General features: G+C 46.8%; 1 protein-coding gene and 1 pseudogene across 1 annotated transcript in view; both read left to right on the forward strand.

Moving 5' to 3' along the window:
* ESAM (endothelial cell adhesion molecule) overlaps nucleotides 1-19,078 on the forward strand; it is a 64,725-nt gene extending 45,647 nt beyond the window's left edge. Inside the window, exons 2-7 of the mRNA XM_066639737.1 lie at nucleotides 3,186-3,346; nucleotides 13,488-13,701; nucleotides 15,177-15,332; nucleotides 16,252-16,374; nucleotides 17,881-18,019; nucleotides 18,237-19,078. Of these exons, the coding sequence (XP_066495834.1) occupies nucleotides 3,186-3,346; nucleotides 13,488-13,701; nucleotides 15,177-15,332; nucleotides 16,252-16,374; nucleotides 17,881-18,019; nucleotides 18,237-18,699 (1,256 nt within the window). The 3' untranslated portion in view covers nucleotides 18,700-19,078. The remainder of the gene's footprint in view (nucleotides 1-3,185; nucleotides 3,347-13,487; nucleotides 13,702-15,176; nucleotides 15,333-16,251; nucleotides 16,375-17,880; nucleotides 18,020-18,236) is intronic.
* Nucleotides 14,396-14,509, forward strand: LOC136662913 (5S ribosomal RNA; annotated as a pseudogene).
* Nucleotides 19,079-22,737: the final 3,659 nt, after the last annotated feature.

The following is a 22,737-nucleotide window of genomic DNA, read 5'->3' on the forward strand; positions in this document are numbered from 1 at the left end:
ATTTGGGGCTATTTAGTCCAGAAAAGAGGCACCTGAGGGGGGACATGATTGAGTTGTATAAAATTATGCAAGAGATGAATAGAGCGGATAGAGGGATGTTCTTTGCCCTCTCACACAACACCAGAACCAGAGGACGTTCATTAAAATTGAGTGTCAGGAGAGACAAAAGAAAATATTTCTTGACCCAGCATGTGATTAGTCTGTGGAACTCATTGCTGCAAGATGTGGTGATGGTCTGGCTTAGGTGTCTAAGAGGGGATTGAACAGATTTCTAGAAGAAAAGTCCATCACAGCTTACAAGCCATGAAACTTCCTGAATTTCAAAATAGGCTACTCAGAATGCCAGAGAAAAGGGAGTGGTACCAGGATTTAGGTCGCTTGTTGTGTACTTCCTGAGGTAACTAGTGGGCCATCGGGAGATATACAGGAAGCTGGATTAGATGGGCCTTTGGCTTGTTCCAGTGGAACTCACGAGGTTCCATTTAGCCATCATCCCTAATGCTTACTAGATAGACCTCTCCTCCTTCATGACTGACTCAGCCCTGTTTAAAGCCATTGATGACATCAGCCATTCACCATGTTTGTTGCAGCTCTAACGTGGGTTGGATTTGAAAACTCCTCCCTCACTCAAACCTGCAGAGCCTACCTATTTCCCTTGATTAATGGTGGTACCAAGACAAAATACAAACCCCCAATCACTTGCAAAGAAATCTCAAGGGAGCTGGTGCATTAAAATTCATTAGACAACTGGTTTCTGGTCACTAGCTCCTCCATACAAGGCCTCACATCGAATAGACCGTATTTCTGATGCAAAGCAAGATTGCTGTCAGATTATTTATGGGATTTGGGCAAGAAGCAGGCAAGGGGCAGAGTCTGAAGGATATATGATAATTCTCGGGCCCTTGTGGGCAATTCTCTCTTCTCGCTGGTACATTCTGTGGTATCGTCATGTCAGGGAGATGCAGAGGGTTTTCCGAGCGTCCCGATTCCAGCTGATGTTTTGCCCTGCGGCATCTGCGTACCCATCAGAGCAGTCGGAATCACGCCCCTCACTTTCAGGAGCCGTTAGCTTCCCGTCTGAAATGCTGATTTGGAGGGTCTGCAATTAAATCATTAAGAGGAGCCCTGGTTATTTTCTTGCCTGGAAAGAGGCCAGCCGGGATACACTATCAGCCTGTCTTTCACAAAGGGCTGCCCTAACCTAGTGGTCATAGCTCTTTCAGGCACTGGGCAAAACAGGAAAGAGAAAGTTTTAAAAAGCTTTTTAGGCTCAGACATTGTGATTTGCACTAAGGGGCACCGTCGGTGAGGGGAGAGACTTTCTCGAACCTTTTGAGACCTGACTGAGCAGAGCAACCACCGGGTTTCTCGCTTTGCAAACCCTTCTCTTTGTACAGAGTCTGCCGCTGTAGGGTAGCTGACAATCAGAATGTCTTTGCTTTGGAAAGAGCTAAAGTAAAATGCTTTGGCACCAGGAATGTTTTGCACCCAAGTGTCCAGTTGCCCTCTTCTGGACTGTGCATGCACACAAGGAGGGGAATCTGTCTTCATGGTCCCCAAATAGGAAAAAAAAAAAAATGAATGAGGGAGCCTAGCTGCTTTTGTGATTTTGATTGTTTTTTCAAAGTGCATCTTGTCGCCTCATTCCGGGTGCTCGAAGACGACAACGGCGTATGAAATAATTGCACAGATCGAATGGTGTTTACCTGTCATTTCAAGGATTGCACAAGCCACCTGTTTTGCAAACGCAGGCCGTGCAAAAAGGTTTTCGCTCGAGCTGTTCCATCCTAGGCTTGTGAAATCTGCTTGAAAGAATTTGCTGGTAGCTTTCCAGAAATAGTGTTTTGTTTTGTTTTTTTCTTTGAAGAATCCAGATTATACGTTTGGGGGAGGCATAGCAGGCAAGAGGTTAAAAGGCCATTTTTTATTTGGAGGAGAAAAAAACACATTGGCAATTGATGGTGCATGGGTGATGATCACACATTCCATTTAAATAATGTTGCTATGGGCTTTAACAAGATCTTGTAGCACAGTTCTTCCATGGAAGAACTTGGAGTGTCAAAAATAATGGGAGGAGGTGTACATGTGACAGTGGGCAGTGGGTGACATAGTGGGTACATTTTTGGCTGACATATTGACTTGGGTCAGGCCAAGAACAGCTTGACAATGGGAAATGGTTACCTAGAGTCTAAACCATGGTTAGATGGTCATAAACAAAGTGTGGCATACTGTGGGTTCATACTCAAGAAAGTTCAAAAGAGGGCTTCTGTTTTCGCTTTTGACTTACCCATGGTTTCCTGTTACATCCAAACTCAAGGCACTGTGGTGTCTTCTAAAATTAGTCAACCCAAAATATTAGTCAACCCAAAATATCAATCCTCTGCTTGATCCTGGTTTGTTTCAATGCAGTAAAAGCTTGTGATAGCTTGTTTGTGATCCTCTCAATCAAATCACCCTGTCTTTTAAAGGATCACATTAAGGAAACATCTGAACCAGGTTTGTCTGGAAAAAGGTCCTTGCTCTACATCAGGGGTGCCCAAACCCCGGCCCGGGGGCCACTTGCGGCCTTCGAGGTCTCTCAATGCGGCCCTCAGGGAGTCCCCAGTCTCCAATGAGCCTCTGGCCCTCTGGAGATTTGTTGAAGCCTGCACTGGCCCGACGCAACTTCTCTCAGCATGAGGGCGACTGTTTGACCTCTCACTTGAGCTGTGGGATGAGGGCTCCCTACACTGCTTGCTGTTTCATGTCTGTGATGCAGCAGAAGCAGCAAAGGAAAGGCCAGCCTTGCTTTGTGCAAGGCCTTTTCTAGGCCTTGAGCTATTGCAAGACCTTCATTCATTCATATAAGTTCATCTTTAATATATTCATTTATGTAAACTTATGTAAATTTATTCAAATTTTAAATGTAAATTAATTCTTTTTTTCCCCTGGCCCCCAACACAGTGTTAGAGAGCTGATGTGGCCCTCGTGCCAAAAACTTTGGACACCCCTGCTCTACATACATGAGCACATTCTGCGTAAGATATTAAACAGAATGGCTCAATCCAGCACCTTGAGACCACTGGGGGTATGGAGATTGTGATGGTTTGGAGCCCTATCCATTGCATCACTTAGGGGAAGCTTATGGGTGTCCTCTGTGTGAGATACAGCTAAGTCTCTCCCCCCCCCCCCCCGTCTCTCTGCAGGCCTTTCTTCGGCAGTGTTGGAAGTTCACGTTCAACAAACATCAGTCGTTGCAATCCAAGGACAACAGGCTGTGCTTCCGGTCTGGTATACGGCTGACACCAGCAGCAAGCCTTACATCTTATGGATGCTTGAAAGACCAGGGACGTCTCGGCATTTTCAGGTAAAGGCACAGCCAGAGTTTTACTGAGGAGCAGAAATCCGTGCTAAGATCTCTTCTTCTGTGTGTTTCCTCCCCATTCTGATCATGGAAAATCTGCTATCGTCTTCAACCGGTGTTACCAGCCATGACCAGAGTGGATCAAGAGATGGAGGGCTTTTTGAACTCTCTCTCCCCTCTATCCACCCTGCACCTAAGTCCTCCTCCCGTTGCATGGTGCCTTGCTTCCCCAGTTGTGTTCAATATGTGTGCCCTACCTTCTGCTACTTCCTCTGCAGTTTTGGAAAGGCAGAGGGGAGCTGAAGAGGAAGTATGTCAAGAAGGCGTGATACTCCTGGGGAGTAGAGTGGAAGGCTAGAGCATCTCCTGGGAAAACACTCTAGGCCAGGGCTGGTTAAACCCCGGCCTAGGGGCCGGATCCCGGGTTTGGTAGAATCCTTCCGCACAGTGAGCAGACCTTTCCGTTCCACCTCAGCACCACATGAAGTCCCCCTCTTTTGGAGCACACAAAGTGCGTGTGTATTTAGGCCAAGTTGTATGCTTTGTGTACAGTGTCCTACCTTTCCCTTCGATGTTGTGATGGGGATGTTGCCTGCCCCTGTGACATGAGCATCTTTAGTAATTGTGATGTGATTTCTGACCGAAAGCGACGCAGTCCTTTCTTCTCTCTCGGCCGCTGGCTAATTAAGTGGTTCAAAACATGCGCCATTTTGTGAATTATTGATTTGCCCTTTGTGGAAGCTGCATGGTTAATGCTTAATGGTTAATGCTTAAAGCTTGCATGGTTTTTGTTTCACAGAGGTGGGCAAATGAGTGTGTGGTGCAGAATGACAAAAAGGGCAGGAAGAGAGCGCATAAGGGGTCCTGCAGAAATATCCACAGGAGCTCTCCAAAGACTAATTTGCAGGTCCAAAAGTTATTGTTCAGTGTCTGGGATTGCGGTTGCCTTCGCCTCTCTTTCCCAAGTGACTTGTCCGCTTAGAGATGGAATTGCATCTGTATTTTTTAAAGATTGCCTAGCTATAGGAAGCATGACTTTTCCCTGGAATGAGGAATAACGAACAACAAAAATCTTGCACCCTTGCAGTGGACGAAGCAAAAGTTGGCTTCCTTCTGGTCCCCAAATCTGGTGTGGCTCCATTCATGCCTTAGTGAAATATGACACTTCAGTCCTAAGGCACACTAGTTACTCTATACTCTTTACAACAACCCTGCAAGGCAGGTCAGGATAGTTGCAGATAAGGAAGGTGGCTGCAATTGAAAACAGTTGAACTATTTGCATGGGGAAGAAAAGGCAGAACATTTAGGTCATGCGAATGTGGGTTGTACCTATGGCAAGGTGGAACGTTTTTGCGGTGAAATGTGCTTGTCTTTGCCATCTGCTTGCTTTTGACTCTGTCTGGAAGTTTCTCTCCTACACATACAAAGGTAGCTTCTGTTAGGAATGCCAGTCAGCAGTGAGGGGTGTAAATCTAGCTTGGAGGTTGACAATAGAATCTCCTGTTGCCCAGAAGGCAGTCAGGAACCAGTGAAAGAGTCCTCTGTGGCAGAGATGGGCTTTGGAGGAAAGGATTTTTGAGCTGGCAGAGAGAGCTCCCTTCTCTCTCTTGGGGACTCCCTCTCTGCTTCCCGGCCCCGACCTGGTAACAAGAGATGCCGTTAAATCATTTTGTAGCTAGTTTTACACACCTTTGCAGTGGGCTGGTAATGGAAGATCCACATCGGGGAAGGCAAGGTTTCCGTCTTGTGCTGGTATGTGTGCTCTTCTTATACACTGTGTAGTTGCTTGTCTATGGCTGCAATCCTATCCACACTTACATAGGAGTAAGCCCTGTTGACTATAATGGGACTTACTTCTGAGTAGGCATGCATAAGATTGGGCTCTATTTTACAGAAAGTGAGAAAGCCGCTCCCTGCCCCAACAGGCTTACAGTTTGGATATTGACACAAGGAGGGAAGGGGGGATGGAAGCAGGGGAAGATGGAAGGGAAGATGGAAGGGAAGATGGAAGCAGGGGGATACTGGAGAAGCATGAGCTGCTGTTTCAGTTGCACAGACTGGAGTTGAATTACTGTAGGGAATTAAGCTAAGCCCAAGTTTTCATGGACAAGGTGGATTTTAAGAAAGGATATGAAGGAAGGAAGCATGAAGGATCCCATGGGTGTTCAGGAGGTAGATCAAGTATAATGAGCAGCTGGGAAGAAAGGACAGAGTTGTCACCCCAAATATACCCAGGAATAGATCTAACTTTAAAAACACCAGGACATTTTTGTTGCTGTTGGGCAGTGTAGTTATTTTATTGTTGGAATTTTTCATATCATAACAATACCCATCTCTATTTCTGTATTGTAGACTCAGTGAAATGGATTCATGATTGTTGGAGTTCAGTTTTTTCTTTTGTATATTGTAGGTTTAGAATTAAACTTACACACACACACACACACACACACACACACACACACACACAAACGGGTCCTCTTGCTGGCACACAGATAAGGCAGCCACAGACGCATCAGCATGGAAATTTCTGTCCCAAAAGAGGGAGGGGGTAGGATTTTTGTTCGCCCCAATGTGTCGCTCGCACGCAGGGCAGCAGTGCGGTCCAAACGGACTTCTGAGTACAGGTTGTCCTGCTGTGTTTGGCATCCCTGATGATGCTGCCCTCTTCACACGCTAGCATGCACAGCCTTTGAGCATCTTGGAGCACTTTGCAGCCTGTAAAGCACGCAGGCCCCAAAGAACCCTGGAAACAGCATTTGCAGCACTTTGCAGCTGGGTGAGCCGGCCCGGCATTGAGACAGTAACAGGTGTGAAGCTGCTTGAGGAGAGGACCTTGGGATTCCTGGGGCAGGGCCCTTGCTCAGGAGTTACCGCCTGCTTTGCATGGGACAATCCCAGGTTCAGCCCTTGGATATCTGCAAGTTACAGTGGGGGTAAAACCCATCTTGGAAACCTGAGAGCCACTGCCGGTCAGTGTTTGACAATATTGAGTTAGATGGGAGAATGTCCAGACTTGGTGTACAGCAGCGTTGCATGTTTGTATTTTACAAACAAATCTACATTATTTTCTGAGTTTGGTTGCATTTTGCTCCTTTCCATCCAATGTCCCCTGATCAGGAATGCCTCTGCTGAACTTCAGCAAGGCTGGAGAAAAGACCTCCGCAGACAGTGGCGTCACTGGGATTTTCATCGCCTGGTGGGGGAGGCCAGCCCGTCACCCCATGATGGACTTCCTCCCATGCAGTGGATGGGGCAGTGTCCCAGGCGATGGGTGTGGAGATGCACCGTTGCCCCGCCCTGCTCATTTTTTGGCTATAACTTTTGATAGGATAGAGATATTTCAACGCGGTTTATTTCATTGCATTGCCCTTGAAAATACACATTGAATGATATATAACATGCTGGAATTATTTGAAAAGAGCAAGATTTAAAAATTTTGGCTAGTAGTGGTGTCACCCCCCCATGTGCGCACCCCGCTAGCAATGCCACTTTCCCCAGACATCCCCCCATCAGATCCCCATTTTGACACACAGAAATTAAGCTGGTTAGTTTGCTTTTAAAAGCACAGGAGCCAAGATCTGCACACCTGTCCCTTCTCAACACCAACCTGGCCCCAATCTTTGCACATTGAGGCACAATGCTAACTGGTTCCAAGGCAATAACTTTGGAGTGGAGTTTGGAGTTCAAGTGAGGTCAGCTATCCCTGTGCTGCTTTTTCGAGGCACACCCTTTGCCTTCAAAAAAAGCTGGCCCCGTGTCCTGCCTGTGCAGATCCAGGCTGTTGGTTGCCGTTGCCGTGGCAACCAAGCATCATCCCTGTGATGTGCTAGACTTGTCACTGCATCATGCAGAGAAGGGGGGGAACCGTGAAGCAAAGCCGGCTTCTTAGTTTGTCACCTCCAAAAGGGACAGAAGGCGGAAGACTGAGATCCAGGCCAAAGGGATGAAGTCATCAACTGCAATATTTCCCTGGTCCTGGAAGAAACTTAGAGGTTCTTCAACTTTCCAGGCAGGCTCCTAAATTAGGCCCATGAAATAACTCTGCATTTAAAGTCAGTTCTCTTTATATGCAAATTTTCTGTCCATTAATTTGATTATTTGGGAGGGGCAGAATTGCCACCTACCTCAGTTCTATCCACAATTCTATTCTAGTTAATCTGTGAATATTGTGCCAGTGCACTGGGGGGGGGGGGGAAGACTCAGCACAGCTAAGATACTGCTGATTGCGGGGGGGGGGGGGATCACATCCATCCAACTATACGCCTCGTTTTTTAGAAAGTTGTCTGAATTGGGTCAATTTTCCACATCAAAAGGGCACTGGTATTGGCCCGTGGACAATCGTCGGACACATTTCTGTCCACTTCCAGACTTGCCCCACCATCTTGGGGACTCCAGCTGAACCTTCACAACCCTAATGATGCTAAGAGGCCTCTGGAAGGCTACCTGAGGGCTGCTCTGGGGCAAGCAAGAGACAGGTGGAGAAGGAGGAGGAAGGGTGAAGCAACCCCCTCCCCACTGCTGAACTCTGAGACCTCATTGTTGGGCCAGCAACCTTCAGTGAGTTGAGAGATAACCAGCACAGAGGAGGAAACATAAGATGTTGGAGTTGTTGATCACCCAGCTCCATAGACTTCTTGAAGGTAAGATTCAGGTTCATAAAGTTCATAGAGTGTGCGGTGAAGATAATTCCCTGGAACCTGGCCCCATTGTCTCCATAAGCTCAATGATTCAGTATCTGCTAATTCAGTACCCATGAGGTTTTCTAGGAACCAAGCCCTAGCGGATAATGGGAACTGACTATATTTGCTTAGCCTTCTTCATTTCTTTGGCTTCTGTAATCATGGGGGCTAATCGGTGAGGGTTTCTCCTCTTCTGTTCCTTGCTTTTCTAAGGCTTCTTTTAGTTCAATATTCCTAAAATACATTACATAAGAACATAAACATAAGAACAGCCCCACTGGATCAGGCCATAGGCCCATCTAGTCCAGCTTCCTGTATCTCACAGCGGCCCACCAAATGCCCCAGGGAGCACACCAGATAACAAGAGACCTCATCCTGGTGCTCTCCCCTACATCTGGCATTCTGACTTAACCCATTCCTAAAATCAGGAGGTTGCGCATACACATCATGGCTTGTACCCCATAATGGATTATTCCTCCAGAAACTCGTCCAATCCCCTTTTAAAGGCGTCTAGGCTAGATGCCAGCACCACATCCTGTGGCAGGGAGTTCCACAGACCGACCACGCGCTGAGTAAAGAAATATTTTCTTTTGTCTGTCCTAACCCGCCCAACACTCAATTTTAGTGGATGTCCCCTGGTTCTGGTATTATGTGAGAGTGTAAAGAGCATCTCCCTATCCACTCTGTCCATCCCCTGCATAATTTTGTATGTCTCAATCATGTCCCCCCTCAAGCGTCTCTTTTCTAGGCTGAAGAGGCCCAAACGCCGTAGCCTTTCCTCATAAGGAAGGTGCCCCAGCCCCGTAATCATCTTAGTCGCTCTCTTTTGCACCTTTTCCATTTCCACTATGTCTTTTTTGAGATGCGGCGACCAGAACTGGACACAATACTCCAGGTGTGGCCTTACCATAGATTTGTACAACGGCATTATAATACTAACCGTTTTGTTCTCAATACCCTTCCTAATGATCCCAAGCATAGAATTGGCCTTCTTCACTGCCGCCGCACATTGGGTCGACACTTTCATTGACCTGTCCACCACCACCCCAAGATCTCTCTCCTGATCTGTCACAGACAGCTCAGAACCCATCAGCCTATATCTAAAGTTTTGATTTTTTGCCCCAATGTGCATGACTTTACACTTACTGACATTGAAGCGCATCTGCCATTTTGCTGCCCATTCTGCCAGTCTGGAGAGATCCTTCTGGAGCTCCTCACAATCACTTCTGGTCTTTACCACTCGGAAAAGTTTGGTGTCATCTGCAAACTTAGCCACTTCACTGCTCAACCCTGTCTCCAGGTCATTTATGAAGAGGTTGAAAAGCACCGGTCCCAGGACAGATCCCTGGGGCACACCGCTTTTCACCTCTCTCCATTGTGAAAATTGCCCATTGACACCCACTCTCTGCTTCCTGGCCTCCAACCAGTTCTCAATCCAGGAGAGGACCTGTCCTCTAATTCCCTGACTGTGGAGTTTTTTCAGTAGCCTTTGGTGAGGGACCGTGTCAAACGCCTTCTGAAAGTCCAGATATATAATGTCCACGGGTTCTCCCGCATCCACATGCCTGTTGACCTTTTCAAAGAATTCTATAAGGTTTGTGAGGCAAGACTTACCCTTACAGAAGCCATGCTGACTCTCCCTCAGCAAGGCCTGTTCGTCTATGTGTTTTGAGATCCTATCTTTGATGAGGCATTCCACCATCTTACCCGGTATAGATGTTAGGCTGACCGGCCTATAGTTTCCCGGGTCCCCCCTCTTTCCCTTTTTAAAAATAGGCGTGACATTTGCTATCCTCCAATCTTCTGGTACCGTGGCCGTTTTGAGGGACAAGTTGCATACCTTAGTCAAGAGATCTGCAACTTCATTCTTCAATTCCTTAATAACCCTTGGGTGTATGCCATCAGGGCCCGGTGACTTATTGATCTTTAATTTATCAATGAAGTCTGAAACATCTTCTCTTTTAACCTCTATCTGACTTAACTCCTCGGTCAGGAGGGGCCGTTCGGGCAGCGGTATCTACCCGAGGTCTTCTGCCGTGAAGACAGATGCAAAGAACTCATTTAATTTCTCTGCCATCTCTAAGTCTCCTTTTATCTCTCCTTTCCCTCCCTCACCATCCAGAGGGCCAACCGCTTCTCTGGCGGGTTTCCTGCTTCTAACATATTTGAAAAAGCTTTTATTATTCCCCTTAATGTTGCTGGCCATGCGTTCCTCATAGTCTCGCTTGGCCTCCCCTATCACCTTCTTACATTTCTTTTGCCACAGTTTATGTTCCTTTTTATTCTCTTCATTAGGGCAAGACTTCCATTTACGGAAGGAAGCTTCCTTGCCCTTCACAGCCTCTCTAACTTGGCTGGTTAGCCATGCGGGCACCCTCCTGGATTTAGTGGAACCCTTCTTTCTTTGCGGTATACACCTCTGCTGGGCCTCTATTACTGTTGTTTTAAGCAGCCTCCATGCACTCTGGAGAGACTGGACTCTTTTTACCCTCCCTTTCAACCTCCTTCTAACCAGCCTCCTCATTTGAGGGAAGTCCGCCCATCGGAAGTCAAGGGTTTTTGTTAGAGATTTGCCTGGTATTCTTCCCCCAACGTGCACGTCAAAACGGATCGCAGCATGATCACTGTTCCCCAATGGCTCAGTAACGTTTACATCTCTAACCAGGTCCTGCGTACCGCACAATATTAAATCCAGAGTCACCTGTCCTCTGGTGGGCTCCGTGACTAGCTAATCTAAGCCACAGTCATTTAGCACGTCAAGAAATCCGGTTTCCTTATCGTGACCAGAACACAAATTGACCCAGTCAATATGAGGATAATTGAAGTCCCCCATGATTACAACCCTGTCCTTCCTTGTCACCTCCCTGATCTGTTTCCTCATTTCAAGGTCCCCATCAGATTTCTGGTCTGGAGGACGATAGCACGCCCCCAGTATTACATCGCTGCTCAAGCCTGGTAATTTAACCCACAGAGATTCTACGGTGGAGTCGGACCCACCTTCAATCTCTACTTTGCTGGATTCTATCCCTTCCTTAACATAAAGGGCCACCCCACCTCCAACACGCCCCTGCCTGTCCCTCCTGTAGAGTTTATAGCCCGGGATTGCGGTATCCCACTGATTCTCCACATTCCACCAGGTTTCCGTTATGCCCACTATGTCAATATTTTCCCTTGTCACCAGACATTCCAGTTCTCCCACCTTTGCTCGTAGACTTCGGGCATTCGCATAAAAGCATTTATACACGGAATGCCCCAGGATGGGCTGCTTATTCGCTCCTTTGTCCCCGCATCCTCTCATTGTGCCAAACTGTCTATCACATCCCATCTCCCTACCTTTCCCAATTTCTTCTCCTACCCTGCCTTTGTCTTGTTGTTCTCTAACCTCCCCATCCTCATCCCATAGGGATGAGGAGTCCCGAACCGGATGCCCCTCGGCTCCTGTCGGCCTTCCCCCAGGGATCAGTTTAAAAGCTGCTCTGCCACCTTTTTAATGTTATGCGCCAGCAGTCTGGTTCCATTCTGGTTCAAGTGGAGCCCGTCCCTCTTGTACAGGCCCCGCTTGTCCCAAAACGTTCCCCAGTGCCTAACGAATCTAAACCCCTCCTCCCTACACCACCGTCTCATCCACGCATTGTCATTGAAACTGACTATGATCAGGCCAAGGCATCTTCATTTGGAACAAAAGGAGCTGCTTTGTCAGTCATGTCCACAGCAGCTGCTCTCAGGGTTTTAGATATTTTTCTCCGCCCCCCCCCCCCAATCTAGAGATGTTAGAGCAGCCATTTTCAACCACCTTGCCGTGGCACACTGGTGTGCCGTGAATGGTCCCTAGGTGTGCCGTGGGAATTTGGGAGAGGGTCATTTATCAATAGGATCATTGGGGGAAGTGAGCCCCCATTGACAGCACAGTGAGCCTTGTCAATTATCAAAAAGCTGATGGTGTGCCTTGACCATTTTAGTGCCTTAGCAGTGTGCCGTGAGATTAAAAAAGTTGAAAATCACTGTGTTAGAGACTAAACCTGGGACTTTCTGAATGCAGAGCTCAGTGGCGTCACTAGGATTCGAGTCACCCGGTGTGGGAGGCCTGCACGTCACCCCATGTAGTGGGCGGGGCAATGCCCCAGTTGGGTGTGATGTACCATTGCCCCACCCCCACCGGTTTTTTGGTTGTACCTTTTGTTACAACCTTCTGTTACAGGAGCTTACTCTGTAGTCTGCCTGCAATAACAGCCCCCCAAAAAGAATCAGTGAGATTTCCAGTCCTCCCCAGTGCCCAGTTAAAGTTCTTCTATTTCAGGCATATCAAGATAGACCCACCTGGCTTTGCAAGTGCAAAGTAGAAAACTTTCCCTTACCAGTTCAAGCCTCTTTTTTGTCCTTTTTAGTGGGGGGGGGGGGGGCTGCTTCTGAACATTTGTTGCACTCCAGCTCCATCAGATTGGGAGCATTCTGGTGTCCTCATGTTCCCCTTTGCCTGGCCTGACCACCAGCCAAGGCGTGTCTGCCTACTCGCAAGTAAATGCGACATGAGGCTGCTTCACTTTCCATAGGGCTCCATAGACTTGCAGCTCGGAGGGGGGACCTCCTTCTCTGCATTTTTGGGGGCTGCATTCATTGGATCAGGACCATTCTGACCTCTTTGGAGGCCTCCGCAGCTGATACTCTACCACTGAGCCTATACCTCCCCCCAGAAGGGTTTTGTTTACTTGCATCTTTTTTGATCCGCTGTTTAATTACAGTGTACAGAAACATGCTTTGCAGACACTGTTGAAATGTCACTGATCTTTTAGAGTTGCAGTTTCTTATTAACTGTCAATCTAATTAAAAAATTGTGCTCAGGTTTGAGGTGTTTAAGGACAAAAGGCAGTTCAGTGGTTGACTAGTGTTTTATGAGTTTTTCCATGCAAAAAGTGTATCCAGAGGATGATCCACCTCCACTGTCATCCCTTGCCATGAGCTCAGGGCCTTGGACAAGCAAGGCACCCTCTCTTTTTTTGGCAGCAGGATTTTTGTGTTTAGTCATGTGACCATGAGTTTTTAGGGGAGCTGAGCCAAGCTGGAGGGGACAGAATGGGCAGTTTTTGCAAACGGTTTGTGCACCCTTCCAAAAGGCATCTTAATTTTGGATGACTTTCAGATGCACTTTTTTCATGTGTCTCAGAAGCTTCCTTTTCATCTCAGAGTGTGTGGCAATAAATTCAGTGTGACTGTAATCTTGCGGTTTAGTTTAAAAAGCGATGACGATTGATTGCAGGGCCGTCAGTATACACGGGGCATTGCAACAGATGGGGGTCAGGCACTCCTAGTCTGTGTGACTTGTGTGCCTTGCTCTTATTTATAAACAAGAACTCTTATTTTTTACAGCGTGTTTTCCAGTTTTGGTTGCTCTGCTTTCTCCTTTCCATGGGCAGTGATGATTTGTCAGGGGTCCTTAATCCATTGGTTGTGTCTTTCTTTTCTTTCAGATACTAAAGTACATGGATGGGCAGGTGGTAAAGGATGAGACGTCTCTCAAGACCCGAGTTGGCTTTGTGCACCCCATGCCTTCTTACAATATCTCCATTGCAATTAACAATAGTCAAGAGAGAGATTCTGGCAAATACATGTGCACAGTCAATCTTTTGGATGAAGCTTCTCAGGATGGCAGGAACATTGGAGTCATCAACCTGACGGTTCTAGGTAAACCTCTGTTTGCTGCCAGGGAACTGACCAGGGCTTAAACCAGCGATTTTCAACTGGTGTGCTGCAGCACATTGAGTGTGCCGTGAACGGTTGGCAGACAGTGGCATCACTAGGGTTTGTCACCTGGTGCAGGAGGCCTGCCAAGCCAAGCGTCACCGCTATGATGGACCTCCTCCCATATGTAGGGTAGGGCAATGCCCCCAGGTGGTGGGTGTGGTGATATATCATTGCCTTGCCCCTGCTGAGTTTTTTCTGCTATAACTTTTGGTAGAATCGAGGTATTTCAACACGGTTTGATTGATTGCATTCTGGGTGAACTTACGCATCAAATGATATATAACGTGATGGTATTATTCAAAAACACCAAGCTTTAAAAAATTTTGGCCCATAGTGGTGTCACCCCCCCATGCAAGTCACCTAGTGCACCCAGCACCCCCCCCCCAGCAATGCCACTGTCCACAAGTGTTCCATGGAAGTTTAGAAGAGGGTCATTTATTAGTATAGCCATTGAGGGAATGTGAGCCCCCTTCCATCGGCAGTGTGGCGTGCCTTGTCACTTGTAAGAAAACTGATGGTGCGCGCATGAGGATGCGCAGTTGTGCTGAAACAAACTGCAGTGAACGAAGCTTCAGAAACCACATGAGGCCGGCCAATGGCATGCCAAAGTCATTTGGCACTTGGTTGCCGATAAATTTTTGGCACCCGTGCACATGCCCGATCTCGTCTGATCTCGGAAGCTAAGCAGGGTCAGGCCTGGTTAGTACTTGGATGGGAGACCGCCTGGGAATACCAGGTGCTGTAGGCTTATACCATAGTCTTTCGAGACTGAAGGTTGCCAATCATCTCCCCCCCCCCCAGCCAAATGTAATAGTCATGGCATGGAATGAATAATAGAGAAGTGTAGATAGTGAACATTTTCTTTAATTGAACACTGTGTGTGTTTGTGTGAGTGTGTGTGTGTGTGTGTGTGTGTGTAAAATAGATATATGTACATTGTTAGTTTGTATATTTCTATTAGTATATTATATATAACTTTGTAAATTTGTATATATAATCATAATCATACCAATAAACTTAAAAAGTTTGAAAGAAATAAGTTTTCTTGAAAAAGAAGTTTAAATATCTTGGGGCAACCTCTCAGACACCCCCTCCCCCCGCAGCCTGGGGCCACCACACCCCCCCCCCCAGCTGCTCTCTTCATACGCCACTGACGCTTGCACACTGTGGAGCAAGTACATTAAAAATCAATCAAGATTCCAGGAGAACGGTACTGGGGGAGTCACAGCCTTGTGGCATTGTATCATCAGTACGTTTTAGGTTGGGTGGGTTTGGCTTGGCATTCAGAATGAAACAGCAATTTTCGTGATGGCCTGTAGGTGGTGCTGCTCCTGCTGCTATAACTGTTTGCATCTTCACACTGGGACTACAGGTTCCCCTTCCGATGTATCGCATCCCCCTTCTTTCTTTTGCAGTCCCTCCGTCCATGCCAAGGTGTCAATTTCATGGAAGTCCCCATGTTGGGGGAAATATCAGCTTGAGCTGCAAGTCCTCTTCTGGCAAACCTGGTCCGAGGTACCGCTGGAAACGCACCAGCCCCAGCTCTCAGTTCTTTTTTGAACCTGCACAAGGTACGAAATGCATAAGTGCCCATTGCCATGGCCAGGACAACTGACAACTTCTGGGATCTGAGCTGGGCGGTGGGGCCTGCAGTGTTAACAGATGAGCCTGAATCAAGCTTATGTGTGCAGAAAGCGTTTTCAGAACCTGCTGGTTGACAACAGGATTTGTTTGTTTTTAAAACAGATGACAGCCTTCTGTGATAATATCTGCAAAGGATTGTGTTGGTGTGTTAAAGGGAGAGCTCCCTGTCTAGTGCATGATTAGCACCTGAGTGTGTTAATTTTTTTAAATGAAATTACATATTATTTTCGGCCCCAATCCAGATCAGCAAAGTGAAAGGGCTTTAACTCTTTGCCCATGCGGCGTGGTGCTAATCTGGGTCACCCCCACTTTCTATAGCTGCTGTTTCCCCTTGGAGAAAATCTCCCACTGGAGCCAAAGAATTCACAGCAAAAGATGAAATTCTCCCTTGTGCTTTGGTCCCTGTCTGGGTTGGGGTTGGGTCCTCTCCCAGCTGCTGTCTACATTAAAAGTGCACCCCCCCCCCACAGGCCCCCAATGCATTGTATAGTTTGGCCTTCAGGGCTAGGAATTCTGATGGGCATTTGCATCAAATCATCCCATTGCTCCCAATACAGGAGTGCAATTGAATAATTGGAGACTGGTTGGAGGGTAGCCGTCCCAGAGCTGTGGCTTCATGCAGGGACGCAGCAGGCAGGCTCCTGCAGGAATAAGTGAGAGTGCCCCAAGAGTACATATTCTTCTATATTTTGTTGCCATTAGAAAGTGACATATGATCTTGTGCAGTAAGAGCTGAAAGAGGGGGCACAGTTGCAAGAGGCTTTGGGACAGACCTGGTGCCACGAATGAGAAGTTGAGAACCCTGGTGAATAAGAAGCTGTGGCTTGTTGGTTACCTGTGTTGCAGATCTGTTTGGGGGCACTCTGAAGCTGACGAACCTCACCATGGGCATGTCTGGAACGTACGTCTGCAACGCATCCAACGACGCTGGCCATGCCAACTGCACCATCACGCTGGAGGTGAATCCAAGTGAGTGCCACTTTGCAGTCCCAAGGCTTCCACTCCCCCTGGCTGCCATGAAGCAGCCCTTGGTGGACACACCGTTTGCTTCCCCCAGCTCCTCTTTTCCGTCAGGTTCACTGAATGACCCTCTGATCCTAGTGTGGTGCGAGAGGAAGAAAGCCATCTCTCAATCCCCTGTCTCTGCACCGTGCACCGCTATCACTATTGCTAACAAGGAACAGCGAAGCACTGAAGCTTCTTGATCTGGGTGGGCCAGTTATACAATAAGTTCTGACTTCCAAAAGTGGCAGCACTTGAGGGGGCAGGAGAGGAGAGGTTCATCCAGGAGGGAGCAGTGTCTGTCATGCTAGATTTCTGAACAGATGACTCTATAAGGTTATATATAATCCTGAAATTCCAATATGCCAAAGCATTATAAATAAAATCATTCATTCATTTCAACAACCTTTAATAGCATAGCAAAAAAGAAAAAAAACTACAACATACATACAACATACGCAATTAAATAAATAAATAAACTACACCAATACGAAACATCAATTAATTATAAATGACCACAAGGAGATTGCACCCGCAAGTACACCAATCAAGGCTGCTTAGAACTGTTAGCAATAAGGACCTTTGTGAGGAATTCAGCAACGAGAGATGTAATATCGTGCGAGAAGTCATGTAAGAGAAACGCTGCGAGAAGGTGGGGGGCCAGAATAACTAGAAATAATGGGGCCCAAAATGGAGCAGCGGAGTTTATTAAATGTTGGACAGACACAGAGAAAATGAGTAACAGAATCAGGCTCAATACCACACCAGTTACAGCGCCTTTGATCGAAGGGAACCCGAGAGTAGCGGATAAATAAATAAATAAATAAAATCAGCATGTTTTTTTTTTTTTAAAAGAAAATCTCTCTGGGTGCATCTCCTCTTTATTCCTTCTGCTAAAATGGCAGTGCAGTCAATTGTGCAATGGTCAGTCAGTTGGCTTGGGCCAGTCGCCACGGTCCAATCAATTGAACCAGTCAATTAGCTGCACCAAAGAAGCACTTCAACGTATTTGCACTTGGTCTGTGGAACTCCTTGCCACAGGATGTGGTGATGGTGTCTAGCCTGGACGCCTTTAAAAGGGGATTGGACAAGTTTCTGGAAGAAAAATCCATTATGGGGTACAAGCCATGATGTGTATGCGCAACCTCCTGATTTTAGAAATGGGTTTTGTCAGAATGTCAGATGCAAGGGAGGGCACCAGGATGAGGTCTCTTGTTATCTGGTGTGCTCCCTGGGGCATTTGGTGGGCCGCTGTGAGATACAGGAAGCTGGACTAGATGGGCATATGGCCTGATCCAGTGGGGCTGTTCTTATGTTCTTTCCAGGGGCACATTTCTGGCAGTCTTGCCAGAATGAGAGAGGGGCGTAGTTCAGTCTTGTGGGGGGGGGGGTTAAGATCTGGTGCCCTGTTTGCTCTGCTCCTGGGATCCTTTCTTTCCCACCTCTTCAACATTTTTCCTCTTCTCCCTGCAGCTTTCAATGCTGCGATGGTGGCCGGGGCAGTCTTGGGATCCCTCATTGGACTGGGCCTGATCATCTGGTTTGTCCTGCATATGTTTGTCTACAGAAGGAAGAAGAAAGATGGGCAGGAGGAAATGGCCAATGAGATTAAGTAAGAACCTGTGTTGGCTGTCAGTCTCTCAGGGAAACCCCAAAGCCCCAACCCAAGTGTTTGGGAAGCTAGATCACCCATAATGTTGTCTCAGTGACTGCAGTCTCCTGTTTTTGGAAACTGATATGCATGTGGAGGGCAATGTGGGAAAGAGAATCTAGAAATGTTCCTCTCTCCTCCTCTGACTCTGTTGCCGTTTCCCCCCCCCCTTTTACAGGGAAGATGCTGTGGCTCCAAAGACGCTTTCCTGGGTCAAAAGCCCTGGTTCAGACATTGTCTCCAAAAACGGCACATTGTCCTCCATGAACACGACCCGGGACCACAAACCGTATCCTCCCAAGCCCGCCTCGGACACGGCCTCCATCACCACCGCCACTGGCAGTACGGTGGGCTACAAGCCCCCGTTCAGCAATGCCCGGAGTGGAACTCTCACACCAACGCCCAGCCTCTCCAGCCAATCGCTGCCCCTCTATTTCCCTCCCACAGTCAATGGGATCCATTGCCATCATGCCAACATGCCAGTCCACAGGAACACTCTGCACAGGACAAATGGGCCTCAACCCCAGGCACCACGACCGGAGCCCACAGTCTCGCAAGGGCTAACCTCCTCCACCCTTTCACGAATGGGGGCAGTGCCGGTCATGGTGCCAGCCCAGAGCCAGGCGGGTTCCTTGGTGTGAGCATTCACCAGCTTCTCCTGCGGCCCTCCGTCCGGCAAACAGCTGCACCACTCCGCAGCAAAGCAGAGAGACTGGAAATGCTGACTCAGTGTTGCCTCCAGAACTCCAGTGCGCATTTGTGTGTATGTGTGTCTTACAAAGGAGCCATTTTCACAGCATTGCCATAAATGGGACTTACCAAGGACATCTGATGGGAGAGTGTTCCTGTAACCAGACAAGCTTCTGAAATCTTTCCAGTGTTATCTTTCTCCTCTCTTTCTCTCTGCACATGTCTCCTGTGCCCTCCGAGAGTCTACTTGAAAGCAGAGATGTGTTTAGTGGAACAAAATACCAGTGGGTCTTTGGGTGTCATTCATTCTCTTGTGTGACTTTAACCATATCCTTTTTTAACCATATCCTTATAGGAAAAAGCTGTCATGGGACAAGCACAGAGAAGACACACCATCTTCCTTCTCATTTTAAACAAGTTTCTAGTCCTTATGGCATGAGTATACGAGCAATGCCTAATGAGCTCTTCAGAGTCAGAGAGAGGCTCAGGACCAAGATACACTGAGCATTGCACTGGTCCTTAATTTCTTGGTGCTTCCCCCCCCCCCCAATAGTGTTTGCAGGGCAGGGGGATGATCCAGGGTGAAAACATGGCATGGGGTGAGGGAATTTAACCTGCTTCCCTCATTATAATTTCGATCCAGAACCTCCATATATACTTGTATGATGCAAACAGCTTTCCCAGATGCAAAAAATTGGATTTCCCTTGACACAGAATGGAGTTCACGCTGTCCTCGCTCAGCTGTCATCCGGCTTCTGTTCAGAAATGCCATATATATTGACAATTCTTTTCCTTTTTTCAGGCAGGGGAGAATGAGATGGAAGAGTATGGATTGGGTCTGGAGATCCATGAGTGGAAGGAAAAAAGCCTTTTGAGATCAGTCTTTGGTGTGCTTTTTGCGCAAGCCTAAGTGAACCATCTCAAAGGGCTTTCACGGAGGCGCATGCAAAACACACACGTGTGAGAGCTTTTCTATTAGACAGTTCTATTAGACATCAACTCGGTAACCATTTTCAGGCTTCTGGTTGTCCGACAAATTTGCACCAGCTCTTGCAGAGGTTAAGGACTGATCTGGATTTAGTTTTGCTTTACACTAGTGCTGTAGTGCAAAGCCTTCTCCAAGCAGTAAATACCTTCCACATCCAGAAGGGTGCCTTTCGATCCAACCAACACTGCAGCTTTGCCATGAGATTTGCAGTCCTCCACTGGGCTTCCCCTGTCACCAAAAATCCCACAGAACTGTGGTGTTGACTCTGGGAACAAAAACTGGGTTTTTCTAATGCATTGTGTCGCCTGCCCCCTAGTGATTCTTACTGGAATTGCACCCAGAAAACTCTCCAAGGTCCTGCATCTTAACAGGCCAGCCCTCTGCTTGTGCGACTAACCTATATGTAACATTATAGAGTAAACCTTTTATCGGAATATTCTAACAATGGACTCTTAAGGACGCCTTCAGCATTTTTAATACATATTGTGCAATTATAATGTTTATTCAATGGACAAGTTCAAGTCTTTTTCTCCTTTTTATAAATATATATATGGTAAATAATTTATACTTCTAGTTATTAACAAGTCTGTGAATCCAGAAGGGAGCCCTCTAACCATTTTCATGCTGGCTATTTTGGGGGTTTTTTTGTGTGTGTTTTTTTTAATGCAACAGTTCCCTTCTGTTGCGGGAGAAGGTAGGAAGGCACTGAAATATTTTTATGTACAGTTTCAAAAATGTATTATTTTCATAAATGATCATTAAAAGTATTTGGGTTTTTTATATTTAAAAAGGTTGAGTTGCCTGTCTTTTTTTTTTTAACAATCTTTCACCCATCAAGCTGAGGTTTAAGAGTTAACAAACATTAAAAATCTATTCAAAATGAAGAATGAAATCAAAATAAAAAGGTAAGCTACAAATGGGGGGGTGACGTCTACAAAGATTAAAAAAAACTCACCCAAAGGCTGTCCAAAATTGAAATCATAAGAACATAAGAACAGCCCCACTGGATCAGGCCATAGGCCCATCTAGTCCAGCTTCCTGTATCTCACAGCGGACCACCAAATGCCCCAAGGAGCACACCAGATAACAAGAGACCTGCAAGGCTTCCTGGGAATTGTAGTTAAGAACATAAGAACAGCCCCACTGGGTCAGGCCACAGGCCCATCTAGTCCAGCTTCCTATATCTCACAGCGGCCCACCAAATGCCCCAGGGAGCACACCAGATAACAAGAGACCTGCAAGGCTTCCTGGGAATTGTAGTTAAGAACATAAGAACAGCCCCACTGGATCAGGCCATAGGCCCATCTAGTCCAGCTTCCTGTATCTCACAGCGGCCCACCAGATGCCCCAGGGAGCACACCAGATAACAAGAGACCTGCAAGGCTTCCTGGGAATTGTAGTTAAGAACATAAGAACAGCCCCACTGGATCAGGCCAGAGGCCCGTCTAGTCCAGCTTCCTGTATCTCACAGCGGCCCACCAAATGCCCCAGGGAGCACACCTGATAACAAAAATCCATCAAAAGCTTTAATGCAACTCTTGTCATTCTGCATCTAAACAGAATCTGAGTTCTAGGTCAGTAGTTCTCAAACTTTTTAACATTGGGACCCACTTTTAAAAATGACACTCTGTGCCATTGCCCCGCCCATTGGTTATTTTGGCTATAAAACTAGAATATAGTTCCAAGTGGTTTGTTTCATTGCCTTCTGCATGAAATTATGCTTTGAACGATATATAACGTAATGGTATTATTAAAAAATACCAAGATTTAAAACATTTAGGCCAGTAGTCGTGTTATCTCCCCCACCCCCTGTGCACCCGGTGAAGCCTGCATCCCTCCAGCAATGCTACTGATTTGATCTCGTCTTGGGCGACATACAGTTAGTGTTTTTGTATTGAACATTGACAGCTGCCTTTGGAGTCAGACTTCACAGAGTCAGACTTCTGTGCCACCAAGATCAGTACTGTCTATACTGCAGCATCCTCTCCCCAAGGTATCAAGGGCCAAGTCTTTTTTTAGCCTTACATTTTTCAGCTAGGGTCTTTTTTCAGCTAGAGTCTCAGCTAGGGACCTTCTGCATGGAGCTCCCCTATCATTAGGCCCCAGCCCCTCATTTATGTTTGCTTTAGCACCCAGATCTACAGCCATCCGTCTTATGACAGTACCTTGCCCAGGTAGCCTGCAAGCAGTGGGAAACCTGCAGTAAAGCAGGCAAGAACCATTTCCCTGAAGTGGCCCTAGGCTTGTTCTCGGCTTATCTGGGGAATGCTATTTATTCTGGTGCGGACTGCATAGATGGTGCTTGATCCTTTTGACAGCTCTGTTAATCATTACTTTCCCCTGGCCAGTATTGGGTTTTCCTTGATGGATGGAGAAACTTTTAACTACCTCTTTTAAAAATCCTAGATATATCAGTGCAGGTTCACTGTGTGGGGACCACATCTATGTGAAAGAGTGAAAGACTCTATCGGAGATGTCACTAGGGTTTACGTCACCCAGTTCATTGCATCACCCCCAAGATGAACCTCCTCCCAAACCAGACCATACAGAATAAATAACAATATCCTATGCATAGCCTAAATGCAGTGGCATCACTAGGCTTGGTGTCACCCCCATTAACTATTTATTGATTTATTTTATATATCACAGTACAGGTCACCCAACAAATCAGTAACTCAACAAAAAACCAGTGGCCATCTTGATGACACTCGCACAACTGAGTAAGGGTTCTACTCTGATACATTGAAAGAGAGCTGACTCATACCAGCACCTTATTGGTTCTCTGCTGTGTCATAACAACACTTCATTGGCTCTTGAAACAGTTTCATTGGTCAGTTTTGAGCTATGAAAATCCTCTTTTTGTTACATAAGGCAGTTGTGTTTTCCTTTTCTGGTTATTTGGCTATAACTCTTGATAGAAAATGCATATTTCAACATAATTTGTTTCATTGCATTCTGAACAAAATTATGCACCAAATGATATATAACATGATGGAATTAT

This window comes from Tiliqua scincoides, chromosome 11 (genome assembly GCF_035046505.1).
Source record: "Tiliqua scincoides isolate rTilSci1 chromosome 11, rTilSci1.hap2, whole genome shotgun sequence".
Classification (NCBI taxonomy): domain Eukaryota; kingdom Metazoa; phylum Chordata; class Lepidosauria; order Squamata; family Scincidae; genus Tiliqua; species Tiliqua scincoides.